The sequence below is a fragment of the Balaenoptera ricei genome, chromosome 21 (genome assembly GCF_028023285.1).
Source record: "Balaenoptera ricei isolate mBalRic1 chromosome 21, mBalRic1.hap2, whole genome shotgun sequence".
Lineage (NCBI taxonomy): Eukaryota > Metazoa > Chordata > Mammalia > Artiodactyla > Balaenopteridae > Balaenoptera > Balaenoptera ricei.
Window position 1 is genome coordinate 5,732,407 of NC_082659.1, and position 23,011 is coordinate 5,755,417.

At 37.1% G+C, this 23,011-nt stretch overlaps 1 protein-coding gene across 5 annotated transcripts in view; it reads right to left on the reverse strand.

Moving 5' to 3' along the window:
- Nucleotides 1–969: 969 nt before the first annotated feature.
- WDR17 (WD repeat domain 17) overlaps nucleotides 970–23,011 on the reverse strand; it is a 95,985-nt gene continuing 73,943 nt past the window's right edge. For all 5 annotated transcript variants that reach the window (XM_059909717.1, XM_059909715.1, XM_059909716.1 and 2 more), the window contains 12 exons: nucleotides 21,688–21,752; nucleotides 18,907–19,039; nucleotides 18,343–18,434; nucleotides 16,943–17,042; nucleotides 15,966–16,105; nucleotides 11,890–12,001; nucleotides 8,719–8,860; nucleotides 8,340–8,442; nucleotides 6,966–7,067; nucleotides 4,234–4,332; nucleotides 3,409–3,592; nucleotides 970–1,268 (listed from right to left, as the gene is read on the reverse strand). In XM_059909717.1, the coding sequence (XP_059765700.1) occupies nucleotides 1,149–1,268; nucleotides 3,409–3,592; nucleotides 4,234–4,332; nucleotides 6,966–7,067; nucleotides 8,340–8,442; nucleotides 8,719–8,860; nucleotides 11,890–12,001; nucleotides 15,966–16,105; nucleotides 16,943–17,042; nucleotides 18,343–18,434; nucleotides 18,907–19,039; nucleotides 21,688–21,752 (1,392 nt within the window). In that variant the 3' untranslated portion in view covers nucleotides 970–1,148. The remainder of the gene's footprint in view (nucleotides 1,269–3,408; nucleotides 3,593–4,233; nucleotides 4,333–6,965; nucleotides 7,068–8,339; nucleotides 8,443–8,718; nucleotides 8,861–11,889; nucleotides 12,002–15,965; nucleotides 16,106–16,942; nucleotides 17,043–18,342; nucleotides 18,435–18,906; nucleotides 19,040–21,687; nucleotides 21,753–23,011) is intronic.

The following is a 23,011-nucleotide window of genomic DNA, read 5'->3' on the forward strand; positions in this document are numbered from 1 at the left end:
ACAAGTTTAAAGATAATAAAAACCACCATTATTCTAGTTATATGAGCTCACTCCCTAATTAGACAAAACATCTGTATTATAAATCTTGTAAAACAGCTTGAGAATCAAAGTACTATTCTTCCTAGTGTGCATTCATTTCATAAATTTCGAAGTCAGAATTCTAGTACAATTGAAATACGTGTTGTCACGCCTCAGGCTTTTTAAAAATATCGACAGATGTACTATTTTAATAAATATTTTTAAAACTTGAATTTACATAATATATCCCAAATTTTGACTAATATCCTATTTACTTACAGAAATTTATTTGAAACTAATTTTCATCAAATAAATTGTTTATTATAACTATATTATAATGTAACTTGATTAGAGATTATGTGAATATTAAATACATTAATCAAAATTAATATTCATAAATACCAAATATCTTTTAAAATAGTGAACTATCATCAAATGCAAATTTTCACATAGATTTCACTGCATTCTGTGTTTTTCACCTCCAATTTTTTTCATGCTTTTATAGCCTATTCCTTTATAATTAGACATTTGAGTTTCAGCTACAGAACTTGGAAATGTTTTCTCTTTAAAAAAATAAAACTCAAAAGTACTTTGCGTACCCATTTATTGATATATATTAAACTTATAACTGAAAACTTCGATTAAATATGAGCTAAAACTAGTGGTTTACTATACATTTTATAGAGGACAATACCAGTGTTTGTTAACTTGAAGATCAGTTGTACACACCTTACATTTCGATTCTTCAAGATATTCAGTCACCCAAATACTCTAAGTGCCTGCTGCACGTCAAGCACTATTCTAGGTGTTGCACTATTTTATAAGTTTCAGTGTTTCAACAATAGAATATTTGGTACCTTTTGTGCTTTGTGAAAAGTTTATATGCTCTTTTAGATTTGTCAGTCCTTTATAATTTAAATATTACCTTCCTCCCAAATAAGGAGACACCTGTTTTTCCTTGAAATTATATAAATATTTTATTTGTTGAAGTTAACGAATAAAATCAACTGTGAGTCCCCACTTCCCACCTCCTCTTCCAGACCTTTGGCTCTTGGACAGCAAAGGCTAAAGGTAATACTAACCGGAAAAAGGTCTTTAAAAAAACAATTAAGTGTGAGAAAAACCTTCTGTCAAAATGGGTTGAGCCGTATTCCAGTCCCCAAAGGGGAGAATGGGTTCACCTTTGCCCACATCAGAGCATCATTCAAGGAGATCGTGGATTTCCCATCTTCAAGGAAAAATACAGGGCCCTGCACAGTGAGAGTTAAGGGAAGAGAAGATGAGATTATGAATTTGCAATATGTTTTTAAACTTCCAGAAACAGACTCACGCTAATAAAAAACCACTGGTGATATTTAAGCAACACTGATAGGAAATTTAAAAATAAGGGAACAATGAGATTCTTTGAATTGCCACCAAATAGAGAAACATTTTAAAATATCTTAACATTATGCCCTGATGTCTTTCAAAATAGAATTTAGTTTTATCATTTGAATTCTTTAATTACAATGGCGCTGTCAGTGGCAATAGGTATTGCTAACCTATTAATTACTACAAAGTTAACATTTATAAAGGCATATATGCCTAATAATAGACTTTAATATACTTCACTCTTTTAATCATACAGCCTACATCAATACAGCTGGGTAAATTATTTCAGCCAGAAATTCAACCTGCTCTCCAGAAGATGAAAAATACACTGCTTATATATGTGTATATATAATTTAAAGTCCTGTCAACCCTGTGATTTACTAGCATATCTATAATTTAGTTATATCAGCTATTTTGTATGTCGAGGGTAGTTCTGAAGAACTAAATCCAAAAAAAAACTTTCAACGTGTATCTCCCAGCTCTTAGAAGGAAAAGCATGATTTTACAAACACAAAATGGAATAAAAACTTACTTTCTTCATTACTTTCTAAAGTTATCAGGTTTTTTATCATGATTTCAAATGATAACAGCTTGTTGTTAGTAAATTATTTCTAGATATTAGAAAATCCATTACACCAAGTAGGCAGCTTCCTATTTACAGGTACTTGAAATTTTAGTTTTAAGCAGAACACACTGATTTTCTGCAGGAACAGAAATATCCTAGGAGGGTAGCCCCCGCTCTGAATCAGTCATTTGTGCCCTAGTGTATGTAAGATAGTGAGTAGGTCCTTTCCTAATGTGTGTGTGAGTGCAGAGAGGTTAGCCTGTGGAGGTCATCTGTCTGTCTCAGATGGAGAAAAAGTCCTGAAGAGGAGAAACAGGAAAGTGTCGAGCTCTAGAAGTACATGCAAGGCGGTGAGTGGCACTGAAAATGTATTCTGAAAACTGCATAATGGTTTTTGCTCTTAATCATAAGTTCTTGAATTTACTGCTTTGGTTCTTTATCTCTGAACATAAGTGGATAAGCACGTATACAGCTATGTGTTCTGTCTGTGGTTTGGAATATATTGTTGTGTTCTGAAGACTTAGTTTGTTTCCGGCATCAAGTCAAGCTATAGTTAGAGTTTACATTAGCAGCAAGATATTTAATTGGAGTGATTATCCCCCCACGTACCTTTCTCCATTGACCTGGCATGTCAGTGTTAGAAATGTAGTTAGCTACGTTACATCAGAAATACAAGAATCCACTTAGTAATATGTGAATGTGCCCAAGAGGTGGCGTTCTTTTAGTCCCACCTGGTCTCCATTAGCATTTCATGGGGATTCAGCTTTGTTCACTTCCTGGGGACACCTACAACCGGTCCTGGCTCTGGGATGATGAAGGCTCCTCTATTTTCTGGAGATAATGGCACCCCTGGGTCACACTGGGAGGCTCTGGCATCGTTCACCATCATTACTTTGACGGGGCATGAGGGACCATTCCTTGGGAATTAGCCATCCCTCATGATTGATCCCCGTAATTTTTAATTGCTGAAAAGTTCAGTAAGTCAGTGTAAGAATATGCATAATATATCAATGATATATTATACATCTATCAGTTTTTAATTGCTTTCTTTGTGTTTATAAAATAAAAATGGAGACTATAAAGGTAAATTTAATCTACTGAGATATAATAATTTGTAACTGTGTTGATTGTTGCTTTGTCTTTCTTATTTAATTTCCCTAAGGATATGATCTATATGTCTTTTAAAACATTTGTTACTAAGTATATCTATTATATGAATTGCTTTTATGATAACAGTACAATGACCATGTCTCTGAATTTATTTCAAGGAGAGAGAAAACATTTATAACAAATATGGAAGCATTAAGGGCAATATTTTCTCACTGGGCCTCAGGTCTCTTTATAGGTACCTACTTTTATTCAGGTTGTGCTTATTTTAAGATCACATTTCAAAAACTAATGAAACAAATAAAAAAGATGAACGTGCACAATTTATGCCTGACATTACGCTGTACCTGGATTTTTAATCCTGTGAGACAAGAGATGTGAATATCAGAATGGCTGGGAAGATTTGATCCGGTCACATAATCTGGTCCAATAATTCCCCTGAGTGGTTCTTCTTTTAGTCTCTTCAGTAAAGTTGCATAAACCGCTCTTTGTGAATCAGAAGGGGGTGTATATGGAGATTCTTCTGATGATCTATATTTTCAACAGATATTCCATTTTTAGTTTTGTAGAATCACAGGGTTGTTAAGGTTTAGATTAAAAAACAGTCCCTGATGGGGCTTCCCTGGTGGCGCAGTGGTTGAGAATCTGCCTGCCAATGCAGGGGACACGGGTTTGAGCCCTGGTCTGGGAGGATCCCACATGCCGCGGAGCAACTGGGCCCGTGAGCCACAATTACTGAGCCTGCGCGTCTGGAGCCTGTGCTCCGCAACAAGAGAGGCCGCGATAGTGAGAGGCCCGCGCACCGCGATGAAGAGTGGCCCCCCACTCGCCACAACTAGAGAAAGTCCTTGCACAGAAACGAAGACCCAACACAGCCATAAATAAATAAATTAAAAAAAAAAAAAAGAGTGGGGTAAAAAACAGTCCCTGATGATTATTTAGTTCTCCTTTATAAAACATGGCAAATCAACTTTAGACTCAATTTACAGTAAAATGAAGGACTTAAAAAAGGCAGGAAAGAGCGTTGTAAGTTATTACTGAATATATGCTAAACAACCCAAGATTCATTATCCTGCCAAGATGAATAACGAGACAACCGAATTTTCAATCAGTTTGTCTATAATATTACGTGATACCTTCTGTATCCCAGTTCTTATATCAGATTCGCTCACCGGTTGATGGATTGTGTGCAAGCTCTCCACGCATCCAATTCCTCGGAAAGGTGTTCAATCTTTATAGGCACTGACACCTTCCGACGTTTCAATAGCTGACTGAAACATGTGAAAAAGAAATTAACATCTGCCATCCAAGACAAAGATAGCAAAAGAGCAAATGAACTTTAAATAACTGCCATTTCAGATTTAACAACTGTTGTTCACAAATCTATGTGTATATGTAAATATATACATGTAGGGGTGTGTGTGTGTGTGTGTGTGCAAGTCCCTGGCAGGTCAAAAATATTCAATAAATATTGGTTGGATGAGAGGCCGAGCATTGCTGAGTAACAGCCACGGCCAGCTACGGTGTGGTCCAGTGTGTCTCCGTATTAAAGATGACTCTTAGAAAGCAAGTGGAACAGTAAGAGAAGAATGTCAATTAGCGGAAAGCAATGGAAATGCTGATTTCAATTCTTTAAAGACGGGGATGTGTGAAAAGAAGCAGTGAGACAGCGACAGCAGTGATTCATCACATCTGTGTATAGAAAACCGGAAATCAGATACAATGTTGGGGTTAATCATGAGGCTGGAGATAAGGAATTGCTAGTCCTAGTTCCCATAAGTGACAAACTCACTATGTTTTTCAAGGAACTAGTTGGTTGAAATTTAAAAGTAAAAGCTGTTTAGGAGATTCAAAGAAAAAGAACATAAGACCTCACAGATGATATAAGACTAAAAGTAAGCATTTCTATCATTTATATCTTATGTTTAATTCTTGCTGGTTGTCATCATTCTGCTGGGACACGATCAGAATTGGTGAGAAAAAATATATAAATACCCTCCCCACACACACACGTACCCCTAACATTTCAGTAATATTATCTCAAATCAGTTGGTAGCTTGTTTTTTTTCAACCTCAAATTATTGACTTAAAATTTTTTTATTGATAACGTAGCCTGGCTCCAAAACAAATTCGTTAAATCATATGGTTTCCCCGTCTACAATTCTGCACTTGGTAGTACTTTGTCTGCCCAGTAGTTTTTGATGATCTACTGTAGAGAGAGCATTGTTAAAGAGTGAAGAGAAAAACCAAGGTAACTAGGTGGAGAGGGCACTGTGAAAATACCAGAGAAAAGCTTACATGTGTACGGGGAGTCACAAGTGTTTCAGTTTGGCTGGAGTAGAGAATACGTAGAAGGACACAGTGGGTGATAAGGACGGAATTTGACTTCTGTGGAATTTCAAAGTAAGACTAAGGATGTAAAATGTTATCTGTTCACTAGTGGGGAGTCTCACCATCAGGGAGGCTAATGCAACCGTTGTAGGGGTGACAGGAGGAGGGGGGTAGGGTGACTAGAGGAAGGGCTACCACAGGGGACAGTTAGTGAAGACAGTAACTGTGGGTCCCAGAGAATGAGAAACGTGCAGGTGTGGGAATTTACTGCATAATTGGATGTTGACGGCGAGGAAGAACACCTAATCCTGATTCTGGACGACAGAAGTATAATGACATCATCAGAAGAAAGAGCGAACCCAGGAGGAATAGATGTGAGAAGGAAGATGGCTTTAATTCTGAGCGCACTGAGGTCAGGGAGCTGCTGGGTGTCCAGCCAGGCGCTGTACCTGCGTACAGAAGGGTGAGTTGTCCGCACAGAGGTGAGAGGGTGGGTTCTGAGGGACAGAGTACAGGCAGGTCCTGGAGCTCACGTTTCTCCCTCTGAACTAACACGTTTCTAACCCAGCCACACTGTCTCAAGTCTCTCCTGCCTTAGGAATAAAATGCCTTCCTTGTACTGGTGATATTTTTTCAAGGGACCATTTTCTCTCCTTCATTACCAAAGTCATATAGAGCTGAACACAGCTCATTAAATAATATTAATTCCATGTGATACATCCTACTGTTCTTACAATATATTTTCTAAATAGTGTTAAAAGTTGCTTTCGAATTGTGGTCATGCTGCCGGCGTAGATCTCTCCTTGAGAGCCCTGACAGCAGGAATCTCTGCTGCCCCCTGGTCAGGCCCACAGCTACACCAGACCTCCCCACCAGGGGCACTGGATTTTATTTTTGAGTATGACAAGCTTTAAGCACAATGGCTGATGTTCAGCAAGCTGTTAGAAAACACAGGAGTTTGGCAGGTAGGTTATACCTGAATACAATATACTTTTCTACTGCATTTTTCTACTGTAGAGATGGGAAAGCTAAAATACAGTTTTTCATCTTCCTTTGAAAGTAGGGTTACACAGTCCTGGCCAGGGGGTTGTAGGTGCACAGCCCTAAGCAAGACTTTCCTTCCTGAATCAAAGGGTCCTGCCCTCTGTGGTCTCCATCCTTTCACCCTTACCACTCCTTCTGCTTCGAATGTAGACCTAATACCCAGAGGGCTGGGAGCTACCTGGTAACCCTGGGTCACTCAGGCAAGAGGAAGGAAGACAAGAATGTCGGAGCCGAAAGAAGGGAAGAATCCACATCCTCGATGGAATCTGCCCGAGAATGCCTACCTCAAGTGTCTTGACATAAGACCAGGAAACCTTAGTGTTTAAGCTAGAATTAGGATTTCTATTATTTACACCCCAGTTCACTGCTAATTCATATCGTTTACTGCTGCTTTATTATGAAGCACATGCTTAGTAAATAAATGGATGAGTGCAAGATGTATTTGTTGCTTCTATGATGCACTTAGACACTAACCGTCTCAGTGAAAGGCACTTCTCTAATTTCACAGTAGAAGAGAACCTGCTTTTACCTCGTGTACTCATAAAGTGCCGGGACGATGCTTTGGTACTGTCTTCTGATAGCCAGCAAAGCACCAACGTACCCACACAATATCAGCAATTCGTTTCGAGCTCTAAAAGAGAATATATTTATTTTTAAAGAGTCCATAACTTGAGGTACAGCACATTGCTCTCATATACAGTTATTGTACTTGTGTCTCTGTATTTTGATGGGTGACATTTATAGCAAAATATGCTTAGAAAATTTTCTAAACTTGAAGATGTTTTATTCATCAGTTAACTCCTATTCAGACATGTACACAATAACATAAATTGCATTTTGAAATAAAAGTCTTTAAATAATATTTAACTCTGCCTTCTTGTTTTTCTCTCTTCCTTGTCTGTTCCTTCATGTAATTTCTCCCCGAGTAATGCACTGGGTCGGATTGACGGATTCCTGGCATACTGTGCAGACCGCAGGCAACGGCAGAGAACGCCTCCTGCACACCCAGCTGGGGAAGCTTGCCAAAGTTTCACAGGCTCTGCACCATCTTTTCCACATGGCATTGCAACAAAAATAGCCCAAAACCTCTAGTATAAATATATGTGGTCTCGGGATTTTAGTTACATGGATAACAATATCCTTAAATGATACTTGAATTCAAGGATAGTGTCTATTTTTTACTTTCTAGCACTTGCACTTCTTTCCCCAACCTAGTATGCTTTGCACACATGGAGATTTAAGAGATATGACCACTAGACAGACCACCGAGGACATGAGGTCCAAAACCATCCCAAAGCTCCAAATTGGTCCTATTTGAACCAGGTGTGTATGTGTGTGTCTGTGTGTACATACACATAACACACTAGGTATTAGGAAATGGGACCACTAAGATTTACTATTTGTTTCAAACTGACCTCTGTATTTTTACTTAAGGATAACACAAATTAAAATGTAATTTTTCTACACGTGCACCTATCTGTCCAAGATGATCTTATTTCCTGATCTGAACACCAAAAACAATACAGGCGGGATCTTCCCTGGTGGCACAGTGGTTAAGAATTCGCCTGCCAATGCAGGGGACATGGGTTCGAGCCCTGGTCCGGGAAGATCCCACGGGCCACGGAGCAACTAAGCCCGTGCGCCACAACTGCTGAGCCCACGTGCCACAACTACTGAAGCCCGGCGCCTAGAGCCCGTGCTCCGCAACAAGAGGAACCACCGCAATGAGAAGCCCGCGCACCGCAACGAAGAGTAGCCCCCGCTCGCCGCAACTAGAGAAAGCCCGCGCGCAGCAACGAAGACCCAATGCAGCCAAAAATAAATAAATTAATTTAAAAAAAAATACAGCCATTCTGAAACATTACATAAGCTCAGTTACGCATTTTGGAGAAAAAGTACTCACTCAGTACATGTATGCAGGACTAATTTTTCAGTACGAACATAACTCAGTAGGTCAAGAACAGGGTAAATGGTATCCAAAGTCCAATTTGAACTACTGATATATTCTGGCAAAATAAAACCAAATAAAAGATTCTCTAAATAATAGGATTAAAACTTGTTCATCCAATTTTTAACTTATGTAATTGATTCTTTTCTGGTCAACGCTATCTACTTCTTTATTTTCTAGATCACAATCAGGTCCCGGTACCAAACACTCAGCAATCTCTTTGCTCTTTAAATTCAGGACGGCTAGTGCTTGGTTTTAAGCCTTTTTATCAATATGAAAGAAAATACCAAATAAAAGAGTAGATTTTAAATTATACTACCAACTGAACACGTACCTTTGATGAAGTCAATACCAATAGGAAGGGCTTTTTCAGGTTCTTGACTTAACAAGTAATACTTTATAGTTTCAAATATATTGCCATCGGCATGGGCTGTCTCAGCTAATTGCATACATTCTTCTACTGTGGGTAGCTTGCACTAGAAAATAATTGGTTTAATGACACTGTTACTAAAATTTATAGGGATAAAAGCAATAGTATTAAGTGCTAAATGTTTCCAATATGCCTCCTCATTAAAGTTGCTGAGAACGGATGTAAATGAAATAATTTGTACCAAAAGCATACATTTATGGGAATATCTTTAAGATCTAATAACAATAAATAGGGTATTACCTAATGAGCCAGTAGTTTTAATCATACAAATACCTAATAAAAGAGGTGGAAGTAAATTGTCCTGATTGTGATACTAGAATTAGCACCTGCAAATGTAATTGAACAGGAAATGCTGAAATGAGTTACTTTAGAACAAATATACCGACCAGTCTCAAAAACTACATTAAATGTAGAAAACATAAAAGGTGCATGCTTACGTGTTCTCTACACAGTGATTTACTTTCACTTGGCCTTGAGACAAAGCAACTTTATTTTGAGCAGGACAAGCTCTCAACGTTTTCAGCTTTGACATTCCGAAATGCCACAAAGTGGAGATTTGAGCCTATGAAATTTCATTACCGTAAAATGAAAAGCAACACTCCCCGTCTTTTCAAATAATTTTTTTCTGTTAAAACTGAGAGTCTACTCCTCCCTCATGTAAGTTTTTCTGCTTCCATAACGTACACAGGAATTAAGTTATAAATTAATGACTTAATAATTAATAACTCAAATCAATACTTTAACTTATAATTAAGTTATAAATTAATTTTAGATAAAACTCTGACATGTTCATGATATTTGCAGTTTAGGTGTTAAAGTTTGTTGGTTTGTTTCTAAGCAACACAGGCACAGTTTACTGCTGTCTTACTGGTCTTTGGCAACCACTGAGACGGAGCTTCCGCTGCAAAAAATATTTTGTGCTGTGACCGCAGATGATGTGGTTCGTCCACAGTTGGGTCACCCGTCTCCTCTGCTTTGAGATTTGTCACTCTAGTTCCTCCTCACTAGTTTTTACATCCCCTTAAGTTACTAAGATGGTTTATTCAATTTGTTTATTAATGCGTTTATCCCACAGCTTCATATTTTCCGTTGTTTAAAATGTAAGTAAACTGAATATTTTAGATCCCTCAAACTCTCTCCAAAAAATTACAACAAACTAAACTAAAAGAGCTCTCATGTATGTGACATTTCATATTGTTTCCCCATCTTTATTCACTGAATGCCAGTTATTTACTGAGCAACTACTATGTGCTAGGAACTGTGCCTGGTTAGAAAGAGAAAAGTTTCTTCACTTTGCTATATGCTCTGAGAGTAGAGGGAATTAACAAATGGTTCCCACTGAAATTTCATTCTGACACAGAATATGATAAGAAGAGTAGGTTGATCATTCCTGTAATTCTTATCCTATCTTAAAATTCTAAAAGCTATATGACTTAATATTTAAATATAATTTTTAGGGGAGTTCCCTGGTGGCCTAGTGGTTAGGATTCTGGGCTTTCACTACCATGACCCGGGTTCAGTCCCTGGTTGGTGAGCTGAGATCCCGCAAGCCACATGGCGCAGCCAAAATATGTATATATATATATGTATTTATGATTTTTAGTCTTACTTGTGGAATTCTCCAGAGTTATTAACACCTTTACTCACATACTAACTAGTCTTTCTAAAGAGTTATTAATGAAGTCTGCAAGAGAGTCCAATTATACCCTTTCAGAATGTGTGATGAAAAGACCAGGTGAATACTGTGTTTGTCCCCTCATTAATAGTTGTGTAAACATAGACAAGGACTTAGCCTCTCTTAGCCTCCGTACTAACACCGCACCTCTGGCCTCAGAGAATATGTCAGTGTACACTGAAACACTACACAGTAAATGTAAAGGATAATTGAAAAATATCCACTCCTGCCTCCTTCCATATGCATTTTAATTTCAACTTAAAAATAACTTTTGTCATGTTTATAAAGCAAAGCACAGCTCATTTAAAAAGTGATTGACAGAGCAAAGTGTATAAAGAAGTTAAAATCACCTATAATCTCACAACCCATTGGTAACTTCCAACATTTATCCTTTCGCAAGTATTTTCCCTGATACCATAAACATACACAGTCACATACACACACACACACAGACTCACACACATTTTTGGTCTATCTGTATTAACAAAATACTCAGTTAGTATCCCTTGTTGAATGAATAGGGCCAATTCCCCACTGCAGGGAAAATCAAGGTTCATATAAGAAAACTCTGTTATTTTGAGAGTTAAAGATGAGAAAATGTTCTATTTATATCATCTTTTTCTTAAAAGAACTGTACTGTGCTATAAATAAAATAAATATGTACACAGTTGATTTTCCAAATGAAAATCATATGGTGTGTACATAGTTTTATCATCTGCTTTTTATTTACTTGTTTTATAGCCATCTACCAATGTCAATAAAAATAGAACTTCATGACCTTTTTAATGGATTAATAGCACTGAAATATAGAAATGTACTGTAATTAATACAGTCTCCCTATTGTTGAACATTTTGATTGCTTTTATATGTAATCTTGGTATATAAATTCCTGTATTCTGTAATGGAGCATTTTTAAAAAGCACTTTAGAATAAGCAGGCCAATTTTATTATACTTCACTAATTCTTTTAAAGATCCTAAACTGCCTATTTTTAAAGTTAGCATACCTGTACCTTAAGATGCAAAGTGGAAAGGGCTTGGGATGGGAAGTTACAAATGTTGAAGTTCTCACCCCACCGTTAACTAGTTACAAGTTCCTTACCTTCTCTGAGTTCACCTTCTTTATAAATTAGGAACAGTATCCCCTGCTTTTCAGGGTTTCATGAGAATTAAGTAACAGATAGATAACAGATAGATGTGAAAATTTAGAACAGTTCCATACATATAGTAGAAACTCAATAAATGTTCTTCCTTATTGTTATAATTTTTGTTGTCTTTATGAGAGGATTCTGATGGGACCGTACATTCATTTCTCTGCGTGCATCACTATTTGACCAAACCTAAAGCTAATTAAATCACAGCACTGCATTCCAAACTAGAATACTTAATATCATTGGCATACCTTCTCATGAAGATCGTCTATCTCTTCGATACACCCCGGGTAGAAAGCACAGAGTTTTACTAACTGTAGTTCACTATCAGGAGTCATTAGGAGAAGATCAACTGCCAAATTCCTATGCACATAACAAAAGGGGAAACTTCAATGAGGAAAAAAAAGCCTAAAAATAACATTTTAGAACTATTTCAAAGGAAGAAGACTCATTACACCTCCCTTGCTTTTCTATTTACATAAAGAGTACTAATTTCCTACTTAGTTATGAAACTCCTCTAAATGTAGATTACAGAAACCAAAGGGCATGAAGAAAAAACGTATTATGAAATTCCTAAATACTGAGCCTTTATATATTTACAATTAATTTTGTTATTATGGAATAATTCTCTAACTAAACTAAGTAGTATTAGACATGTTCTTTGGAGCGAATTATAAGGCAGACTCTGTGAAAGCTAATTCTCATCAACTTTTGCTACACTTGCCAACAATGGACAACTGTATTTTCCAGCTCACTAAAACGAATGGATATTTAGATATTTTAAGTTTAGAATGTATGGGTATTCTGCGTATTTCTTAAACTTTAGGTAGAAATCAAAGATAGAAATGCAGTTTTCCGATTTGCTTTCTAAAGATTTAATCAATGGAATAAATCATTTTGAAATCAGACATTTAAAAAATGTGTGGACTTTTCACAGCTTTACATGAAAATATTTTGTATAAAATCATTTTTAAAATTCACGAGGTGAGGGGGTTTTGGTTTCACGCCTCATAAGTGAGAAATCACTAATTTTTAATGGCTTACGATATTATTATTCAATTTTCAAGAAAATGATAGACATTCAGCATGACTTCAGAATAGACAGTATTCCAGATGTGAAGTTACAAAGGCTGTTCTGCGGACTCGGAGTAAAGCCTCCTCCGCCTTCTTTGTGCGCAGCCTTCAGCAAAATCTAAATTGGTCATTCAAGTGAATAAATTATTTTAGAAAATATTAGGGAGATGTTTCATCAGAATACAGTGAGTAAAGAACAGGAATAGGGATCATTTGTATGTGTCAAATTCTCTATCATCATTAGGCAAGTAAATCTTTGAGTGTTTTTACAGGTTCCAAATTAGACTAATTCATCTGTTCTTGATAAAAAGTATGACTTTATGTTTTATGATACTAACATTTAATAGCCGTTTTTCATAATGTCCATGAGAATATAGAAATTATCATGTGCTTTTACAGTGTTTAAAAAAGCTGTGCTAAAATTCTACTTTAACTTCTATGAACTACAGACAACAGTCTGACTTTCTTATCCTAGAATCATATCCTGATACAGAGAAATTTACAGCAATTGTAGCTAATTTTATTTACTTTTTAGGCTAATTCACTATTTATTGAAAATTCAGTATGCTAGTAGGGGAAAATGTGTGTATATATTTCTATATACTGATATAGACCAGCGAAATGATCCAAACTCTTAAATTTCACTATAGAACAGGCATTTTAATTTGCTTAGTTGAGTTAATTATTGTTTTATTGTAGAAAGCCACAGTTCATGTTTTACACAGGTTTAAAGTATAAAATCATGAGTGATTTTGTACCTAGGTTATAGGAACTGTTCTCGTTACTTTGTAGTTAGGTTTTATATAAACTATATAAATGAATTGGCATTCTGCAAAGCAATAAAGCAAAAACAGTTAATGATCATTTCTTAGTAAAGAGTTGGTATTCTAAAAATAAAATAAAATAATATGTGAATTTTTAATTGAACATTTTAATATAACTAGGTAATACCTGTATCCGGTGGATGGAAAGCTAAAAAGAAAATAAATTTGAATACCATGAATAGGCAATGACAACCAAGAAAAAGCAAACTTCTACCAGTAACTGTAAAAAACACGAAGTGTTCTCGGTTTATAAAATTACATTAGGATTAGATTTCACCTGGAAAAAAGCCAGATCCATGTATTTCAGCGTCTGAACTTTATCCTGGTTTCTGGTACACAAATCTATGGCTATATAAAGAAAGGATTCTTGGAGGGAGTTAAAAGGAAGGAGGAGTTTGTTTTATATTAAAAGCAATAAGACATACAGTCAGGTGGAAGATTCTGAAACCTCTTTAGAATTTAATATCCATGTTTTGCTACTTTTTACCTTTACTTTTTTAAAAAAAGTAATCACACTGTATTTGAATTAGATGATGACTTCTGGCACAGCGTCAGTCATTTTTGTGGGTAAGTAGTGTGAGTTAGACCTCATGCTTTCGGTTGGGTCTGAGCCAACTACCATAGTTCTTGAGAGATGGAACTGGGTCCTCTCGAGGGACGGTCTGTGTTAGGTACACTTAAGTCTGAGACTGATGGTGGGGCATCACTCCATTCTGATGGGGGAGGGAGCTCTTATATCACTGTAAGATATGGGTAAAAATTAGAATAACTCTGAGATTCCCGAATCTCTCTGAAGCCCCCAGATCCAACAGGAAAGGAGACCGGGAAGCACTGCTCTTTTTCTGACTCAGCCCTGGAAGAGGAGGTGGTGTAGTGTGATAGCTGCCATAGACTGAATGTTTGTGTCCCCCAAAAGTCCTATGTTGACATCTAACCCCCAGTGGGATGGTATTAGGAGGTGGGGTCTTTGGGAGGTTATAGGGTCATGAGGGAAGAGCCGCGATGGATGGGATTTAGTACCCCGATAAAAGGGGTCACAGGGAGCTCCCTCACCCCTTCCACCACGTGAGCACAGCAAAAACGCAGCCCGTTACGAACCAGGAAGCCAGCTCTCATCAGACACCAAATCTGCCAGTTTATCTTGAACTTCTCACTCTCCAGAACCATGAAAAATAAATTTCTCCTGTTTATCAGTCACCCAGTCTGTAGCATTTCGTTCCAGCAGCCCCAGCTGACTAAGACAGTAGCTAAGAGTGCAAACCCTGGAGCCAGTTTATGTAGCTTTGAGTCCTGGCATTTCAATTTGCTTAGTTGAGTTAATTATTGTTTTATTGTAGAAAGCCACAGTTCATTTTTTACACAGGTTTAAAGTATAAAATCATGAGTGATTTTGTACCTAGGTTATAGGAACTGTTCTCATTACTTTGTAGTTAGGTTTTATATAAACTATATAAATGAATTGGCATTCTGCAAAGCAATAAAGCAAAAACAGTTAATGATCATTTCTTAATAAAGAGTTGGTATTCTAAAAATACCATTGTTGGTATTCTAAAAATCTCCATTTATGGAGACCAGAGGCGAATCAACATCTACTGTGTAGTTCTGAGTGAACTGCTGCATGTAAGCGCTTACGACGGTGCATGGCGCACAGAGAGTGGTACGGAAGTGTTAGTTAGCGGTGATGACGATTCTCATCTGTAGTGTTCAACAGTGGCGTCTGAATAGCTCCATCGTAAGAGCGGGGGCCTGTGTGCAGGGAGTGTACAGTGGGGAGAGGTGAAAGCCCTCATAAACAAGCTCATGTAGAAACTTCCCAAGGTTCTACGTGTTCTGGGGAAAGAGAAGACAGAGGTCTAAAATCATCTTTATTCAACAAACACGTGAGTGACAGCACCATCTCCTTCCTCCACGATGAAAGACTGCCCTGAGACGTGAGGGAGAATTGCTGTGAGCTGGAGCTCCAGGTCCCCCAGGGACTCTCCCGGGTCTGCCTCTTAGAGCACAGCCCAAGTTTGTTCCAACTGTCCGGCTACACCATCTTTATTATTGCTCTCCATTAGAAAGGTGACTTTATTTTCTAAACCTCAAACTAAGACCCAAGATCTGACAAGAATGAGTGTAGACATGCAGAATTTAAAAAGTGGGAATGCGTGGTCCTGATAATCTTAAGAAGTGCACATTTACTGTCTCATGGTGCTTTATGTGTTTGAAATATTACACGTTACAACTGGGCTACTTTAGAATAAGTGATGGCAGACTTCGCTACATAGCCATGGTAGTTCTCACTCTTAATTTGTGCTCACATCTTATCTTTATCTAAAAGGGATCTCGTATATTCTCCCAACACACACCTTATCAAGAGCAACTTACAACATTCAAAAAATGCTTCCATCACTATGAAACTATTCTTTGACTGTAGAAATGCTCACCACGTTGGAATCATCATGCACTTTCTCGCCAGCAGCTCGAGCGCATAGTGGGTTGCGGGTCCTGCCAGCTCTCCAAGCACCGTGCCCACACAGACTGCCAACTCCAGCTCGTTTCCGCGAATCAGGTACGCCATAGCCAGCTTACTCAATGAGAAAAGAATTCCTTCAGTTTCATAGATGTTGGGTAGGATCATCATTCCCCTACTTCATCTCATAACGCAGATAAAGTTGTATTAACCTATAATTGATTATTCTTATAAAAACTGAGTGTTAACATTTGTCTACAGTACTTATGTAAGGGCAACTACAGTTTTCAGATGGAAAAGCTGATAAAGGGACACAGAGCACATTTTATAAGGTCAGAATTTAAGAGTTTCGAACCTTTGCTCACATTTTTGTGATTAATTAATAACAGTCTCTCTGCAGTATCCTCAACATGTCCTTCAGTTTCTCTATCAGAAAAAAAGTAAATTCTCAAAATCTTCCTCGATACTGTACAATGACTATCAATTATCCCTTAAGGCCAATATAGCTAAGGATACGTGCAAAATAGAACCCACATCTTTACTTAGCGGCTTCCTATTACATTAGAGGCTCAAATGAAAAATACCTCAAAAACATAACTTGTGAAGAATATACTAAAGTATGTATAAAAATAACTGCTTTCAAAAGTCAGGTATTCTGAGTCCAAGTCCGGTGATTCTTCCCTTTACCACACTACTGCTTCTCATATATGATGAAATACTTAAAGTAAGGTTGTTACAAATATGTCTCTTGTAATAAAAATAAATAAATAGGGAAATAAAAAGATCTCATAGTCTGTAGAGTTTATCTGTGTTTATTGGGCATGTAATCGCTCAGACTTGGAAAGCATGCAAAAACCAGATCTTACATAGAAAGTCACCGTATTATTCCCTCTCAAACATCATGACATATCTTAAGAGCTTTTCATTCACATGAGCCAATTTGAAATGTACCTCGATATTATCCACAGCGAGGTGGCAACACGCGGCTAGGACTGCCCGACCATCCTGAAAATACCATTCCGCCAGCTCTCTGCAGGCTTCCTGCAGGAGTCTAGGAAGAAAAAGTGTACGTACTGGATATAAAAACAAGGACTCCATCATAAAAGTGAACTGATGCCTTTTTATAACAAGCTGCTTAAGGGATCAAACAAGATTTAATTTTATATCCTTGGTTGAGGTAGAAAGCCTGATTTGGGGGGGAAAATCAGGAAAGCAGTCTTTCTTAGCAGATGAGCTGATAGGCTACCTGCTCTCCCCTGCAATTTTTCTTCTTTTCAGAAGAAAAGCCAAATTTTCAGAATTTCCCATCCTACATCGAATAATTTATGCCTCAGCTATAGGGGCAGTTAACCTTAGAAGAATTACAGGTTGAACAGAAACTTTTCAAGATTTAGGTGGTGACTGAAACAGGGGTGGTGTAATCTTTAGATCTTTAAAATGCCAAGTTTAGAAATGAGAGAGAATAACAGCAAAACACCAGGAAGGAATATGTTAGTCCCAACACATTATTTGCCTAACATTTTGTGATCAATTTTACTTGTTAAGTGTCCTAAAAGTTTAAATATCCTATTTCCTAGGGCAATGATAGGAGCTAAGAGAAGACGCAGAGGAAGGTAGATTACTAGATTTGAAAAAGGTCAAAAGGCTGGAGAATCCTAATTTCCATTTCTTTTAAAAACGTAAGTATTTGGATTTCATTTTTTTTTAATTTTTAAAAAAATCTGTATTGGAGTACAGTTGGTTTACAATGTTGTGTTACTTTCTGCTGTACAGCGAAGTGAATCAATTACACATATACATATATTCACTCTTTTTTAGATTCTTTTCCCATAGAGGTTATTACAGAGTATTGAGTAGAGTTCCCTGTGCTATATAGCAGGTCTTTATTAGTTATCTATTTTATATATAGTAGTGTGTCTATGTCAAGAGGCCTAGATGTTTTTCCAGGTGCTAATACCAGGGTCATGGATTCTGAGTGATGGCAGGAAGACGTTATCCACACCGAGTCTAGGGTGAAACATTAATAAACGGCACATCTTACTTTTACTGCCTCTCCTCCCCAGCAGGTTTGATCAGATTTTAGGGATTTAGGTGCTTTATATGCAGTTTCTGTACTGAAATGCAGTTTGCTTTTCTGGAAGCTACATAAGACGTGCGGCGGCTGTGTCTATGTGCCTGACATTTCCCTCCTCGTCTAGGGACGCATGCTGTGGTGAGAAATGCAGTTGAGGACACGAGACAGACGAGTCCTCTGCGTGCCAAGAAGGATGAACTGCCTGGCTCGCAAAAGCTCCTCAAGGGAAACCAGCCACAAAAAAATATTGATCCCCAACAAAGAACGAATCGCTCACTCGTTAAAGTCTTCCTTGTAGATATCATCAGAACAAGAAGATCCTTTAGGTGTCGAAACATGGAAGGTTTGCATATTTCCCTCACAAGCAGCCTGGAATTTAATGCAATCTTTAGTTAATCTGTAGCTAACTGTTGATAATGGACCAATTTCAGAATATTCTTTTGAACAAAGTATATTTAAATGATGTTTGAAATTTATACTACGATTTGGAGATACCCTTAGAATTTAAAAAAAAAAAACAAAAAAACCCAAAAAACCAACCCATGAACTCTGTTGTATCAACATGAAGCTTCAAGTGAATGGTTACTAGAGTTGTTCAAGTGTATACAACGTTCAGCAGCGTAGAAAAGGCCAGAGTTCAGAGATGCTTGCATATTTAAAGATCTAAAATAGGTTCAGTGTGGCCAGAGCAAAGAGAGGGTGACCGAAATGTCCAAGAAAGAAGGTCGGGAGGTGGGCAGAAGCCAAGCCATCTACAACTCTGTCCATCACGTGAACATGCCCTTCCCCCTCCCACACGCCCCTCCCAGTGTGTCCAGCCCGTGTCGTTACGTGTTTGTACCTGTGCAACAAGCAGAGCTTCTTTAAGCTGACCTCTTGACATAAAAAAATGGACTAATTTTTTCACATCGCCAATGGCTACGCAGTATGGAATGACATCATCCTTATCTTCCTGGATTAACTGATCAGCTCTCCTAATAAAATAACAACAAAGTTTTTTTTTTTATGTAACATAGTAATTTCAAGGTTCTCAGTTTGACTGAGATTCTCTGAAGTATCTAAAATTTGCATCAGAATCCACAAAGACTTAGATTTATAATCATATCACATAAGGAGGACAAAAGTTTTCTGAAATAGTCAACACTGTTAGTACTTGTTTTCCCTTACGAAACTACAGATTTTCATATTTTAAATGCACTGAACATTTCAGGTCTTAAAATTAATGTAGCTTGGCTATTAAAATAAGGAATATATCTTTCTGATAAGTTGTTACCTAGATATGTGTGATGGGACATCTATTCTCAATTGGATTAATGCATATGTGGGTGCCTACTTCACTAAAGACAGAGAATTTTAAGTGTTTTAGTGAGCACAGCAATGATTGGTGAGCCTCTAAATGCAAGTAGCCTAAGAATCATTCAAAAGGATAATTCAAGAAAATTTTATTTCAGTTACTTATATTTAACAAACATGAAATTTATTTCTGTTTTTATTTTTTCCCTACTCACTGTCATAACCGGCTATGCTTTTGCTGTGCTCATATGCTGGAAAGGGTTAAGGAGCTTTGCCCCAAGCAGGGTAGCTTAAAGAAAAATAATGTTCCCAATATGTGAGGGGGGAGCGGGGGCCTGATCTTGGAGATTATGAAGGATATACATGTGTCTGTCTCTGTCTCTCCACATCCATCACTGTCTGTCTGTCTGTCTGTCTCTGTTTCTCTTTTCCTGTTTTAAGTCCCCATTACCTTCTCAATGACCAACCTCGTTAATTCCACTCTTAACGTTTAATCTCAGTTTTACTGAAAACTAATCTGGTATATTTAATTTATGCTGGTACCTGCATTAAACTCCATTTCAATTGCCAACTTTTGGGTGGGTACAGTAGACACTTTTTTATTTAAGAATAAAACAACAATTTTATTATTGTTTGCCTAGATGACTGTTAACAGTCTCCAGTTGAGGGTCATTGGAGTTTTCCCTAACAACCAGGCTTTTACCATCTGACCCTGATTTCCCTGTTATAGCTGTTTAGAAGCAATATTCTCTTCCTGGGCATTTAGAAGTAGGGCTGAGAGACTGCCGACCAATCTTTCTGAATGGCTGGATCCATAAAACATGAACTTAGGAGTTGCAGGGACATGATTTTCTGGCCACCATGAGAACTAAGGAGCAGAGAAAATCAGGTGCTGGTTTTCAAAGATAAATGAAAAAGACTGTTGTTTCTTAGGTTGAAACAAAATTGTTTTGTGAAATAAATACCCTCTGCTAACCTGACTTTATTAAGGTTTCAGTGGGAGCAATGACATTTACAATTGTGTAGTAATTGTACGCACAATAGAAGATACATGAACTTAGAATTACTTTGGATTCTTAGAGCTTAGTCTAAGGAGCCTGCAGTCTGAGGGCTGGAGCTAGCTATTGCTTAACTTATTTGGGGAGAGTAGGTGCTAGGGAATGGTCCACTTTCCCACGGCTAATGCGTTAATCCTTCTGTATTTCATGCTTAGTCTCTGATTGATTTTATTGGTACGTGTGAGTTACAGTTGAATTTTTTTCTAAACCATGTCCCATGAAACGAAATCCAAACTTTTCATTTTTAATGCCAGAAGCAAGGTAATTACTCATTAAATAGTCCTCTACGGTAACTGGCACGTAGTGAGTGCTAAATATTTGTGGAACGAATGAGTAGGACAGAACAGAGAACAGTGTATGTTTCCCCCTCAAAAGATACGTGGTGGAAGCCCTAATCCACAGTACCTGTGAATGTGACTTCATTTGGAAATAGAGTCTTTGCTGATATAATTAAGTTAAGATGGGGTTGTACTGGATTAGGGTAAACTCTAAATCTGATATGACTGGTATCCTTATTAAAAAGGGGAAATTTGGACCCAGAGACGCACGGGGGATAATGCCATGTGAAGACCAGGCAGAGCCTGCAGTGCCAAGGGCTGTCGGTAACCACCAGAAGCCAGGGGGACAGCACGGACCTGATTCCTTCTCAGAACCTCCAGCAGGAAGCAACACTGTTGACAACTTGAGAGCCGTGAGAGAATACATTTCTGTTGTTCTAAGCTCTCAGTTTGTGGTCCTTTCCTATGGCAGCCCTAGGAAACCAATACACCTCAGAAGAAATCTTGTTTGTTTATTACATTCTAGAACAAGGACATCTGGTTAACCTTGTTCAGTGGTAAAACTCTTCTTCATCATCAGAACTGCCTTGTACACATGCAGAGGACACGGCAGGAATTAGTGTCCACAGAGAGAATTTCTGAGATTATTTATAGAATGACTATTTCACGAACTTCTGGTAACCTTCAAAAAATCTTACCACTTATATTTCAATAGCAATACATTAACCAGTGAGTATGTTGACTGATCTGTTATTTCCTCCGTCAACATGGGGGAATTTGCCTTCCACCACTGTTCTTATCAGATGTCAGCTCAAATATAAGAATGACTTATAACTGATTCGTTTAATTTACTGTATCAGGAGATATAAAATTCAATTATCATTTAAAACAACATAAAAGCAAAAAATCTCAAAGGATACTAGCATATTTATATATTGCTTCTATTTTAACAAAATGTAAAACATCTGTTTGGACACAGACTCTCTGCCTCACCTCTGCATCAACTTCTTCCAGTATTTCACAGACACCCCTGGAGCAACTGACAAGGCTTTGTCCCACTAGAACAGGAGAAAAGAAGAGCAGAAACATACCCATTTTGATTGTACGGGCTAACTCTTAACAGACTTTTTAAAAAATGAACTCATATTTATAACACAAGTTTTTATTAAGAGTGTTTGGATTTCCAGGGATATTTTTTGTATACTATCTCACGCATTCCCTAGAGTATAAGTATTACCATATTTTAAAATAAAATAAGATATATAAATTCCCTGATTTAGCAGGGAAAATCCCAAGCCTACAGAAAAAGAAAGAGCGGTAGAGGGAAGGGGGGGAACAGAGAGAGAAAAAGAAAGGAGGTTGGGGGAAGGGGTAGTACATAAAGTATGTAGTTTGAAAAATATACTAACTCACTTTCCCACACAACACCAGAGTAATCTGGTCTATGGTATTCTATGTTCTATTTTCAAAGTCATATATACACTGAAATTTTTATTTCACTGTTACTTATATTTAACAAACACGGCATTTATTTCTATTTTTATTTTTTCCCTACTCATTGTCATAAATTTTATTTATTGTCATCTCTCCCTATATAATTGATATTCCTGTCTTCATATTTTAAAAATTAGACTACTACTAAAAGAAGCTCGCTGTTCAATTAAGGCTGATTGTGACTGTTGTTTGAAGACACAGATTTCACTGAATTCAAGTCTAGAAGGGAACTGAGGAGAAAATATTCTGAAATATCACTACATAAATCAAAACTTCATTTTAATTAAGGCTCTCCAAGACAGGCAAGTTCTACTGCAAATAAAGCTAGAAAATTGGTAATTAGCCTGAAAATAATAGGTTAAATTTTCAATAGGGAATTTTTAACACTACATTATTTATAATCATGTTTTTTGGGGAAATTCGTCTTTATTATAGTAGGGATGAACGGAAGAAAGAAATTGAAATGTAGATTAAATTAACTTTAAAATCACCAAGCTCTTTCAATAAAAACATGTGTTGCAAGTGAAAAGAATAAATGTTTTCCTAATCTCACACTATCAATTTTACAGAAATAGAAGCTATTTGTAAGGCAGTGATCATGAACAATTATAAGGACACCTATATTTCTAAAGGGTTGTAAGCACAGTTCTTTGGATCATTAAGTCCACTGATGAAACTGCACAACAACAAAATTATTAGCTACATAAGTAAATGCCTGATTAAATTATCTTGAATTAAATTGTAATTAAATATAGTTTAAAATTATATACACCTAAATATATAACTCAGAAAGATAAAGAATTACACTGTTCTACCAAATTTA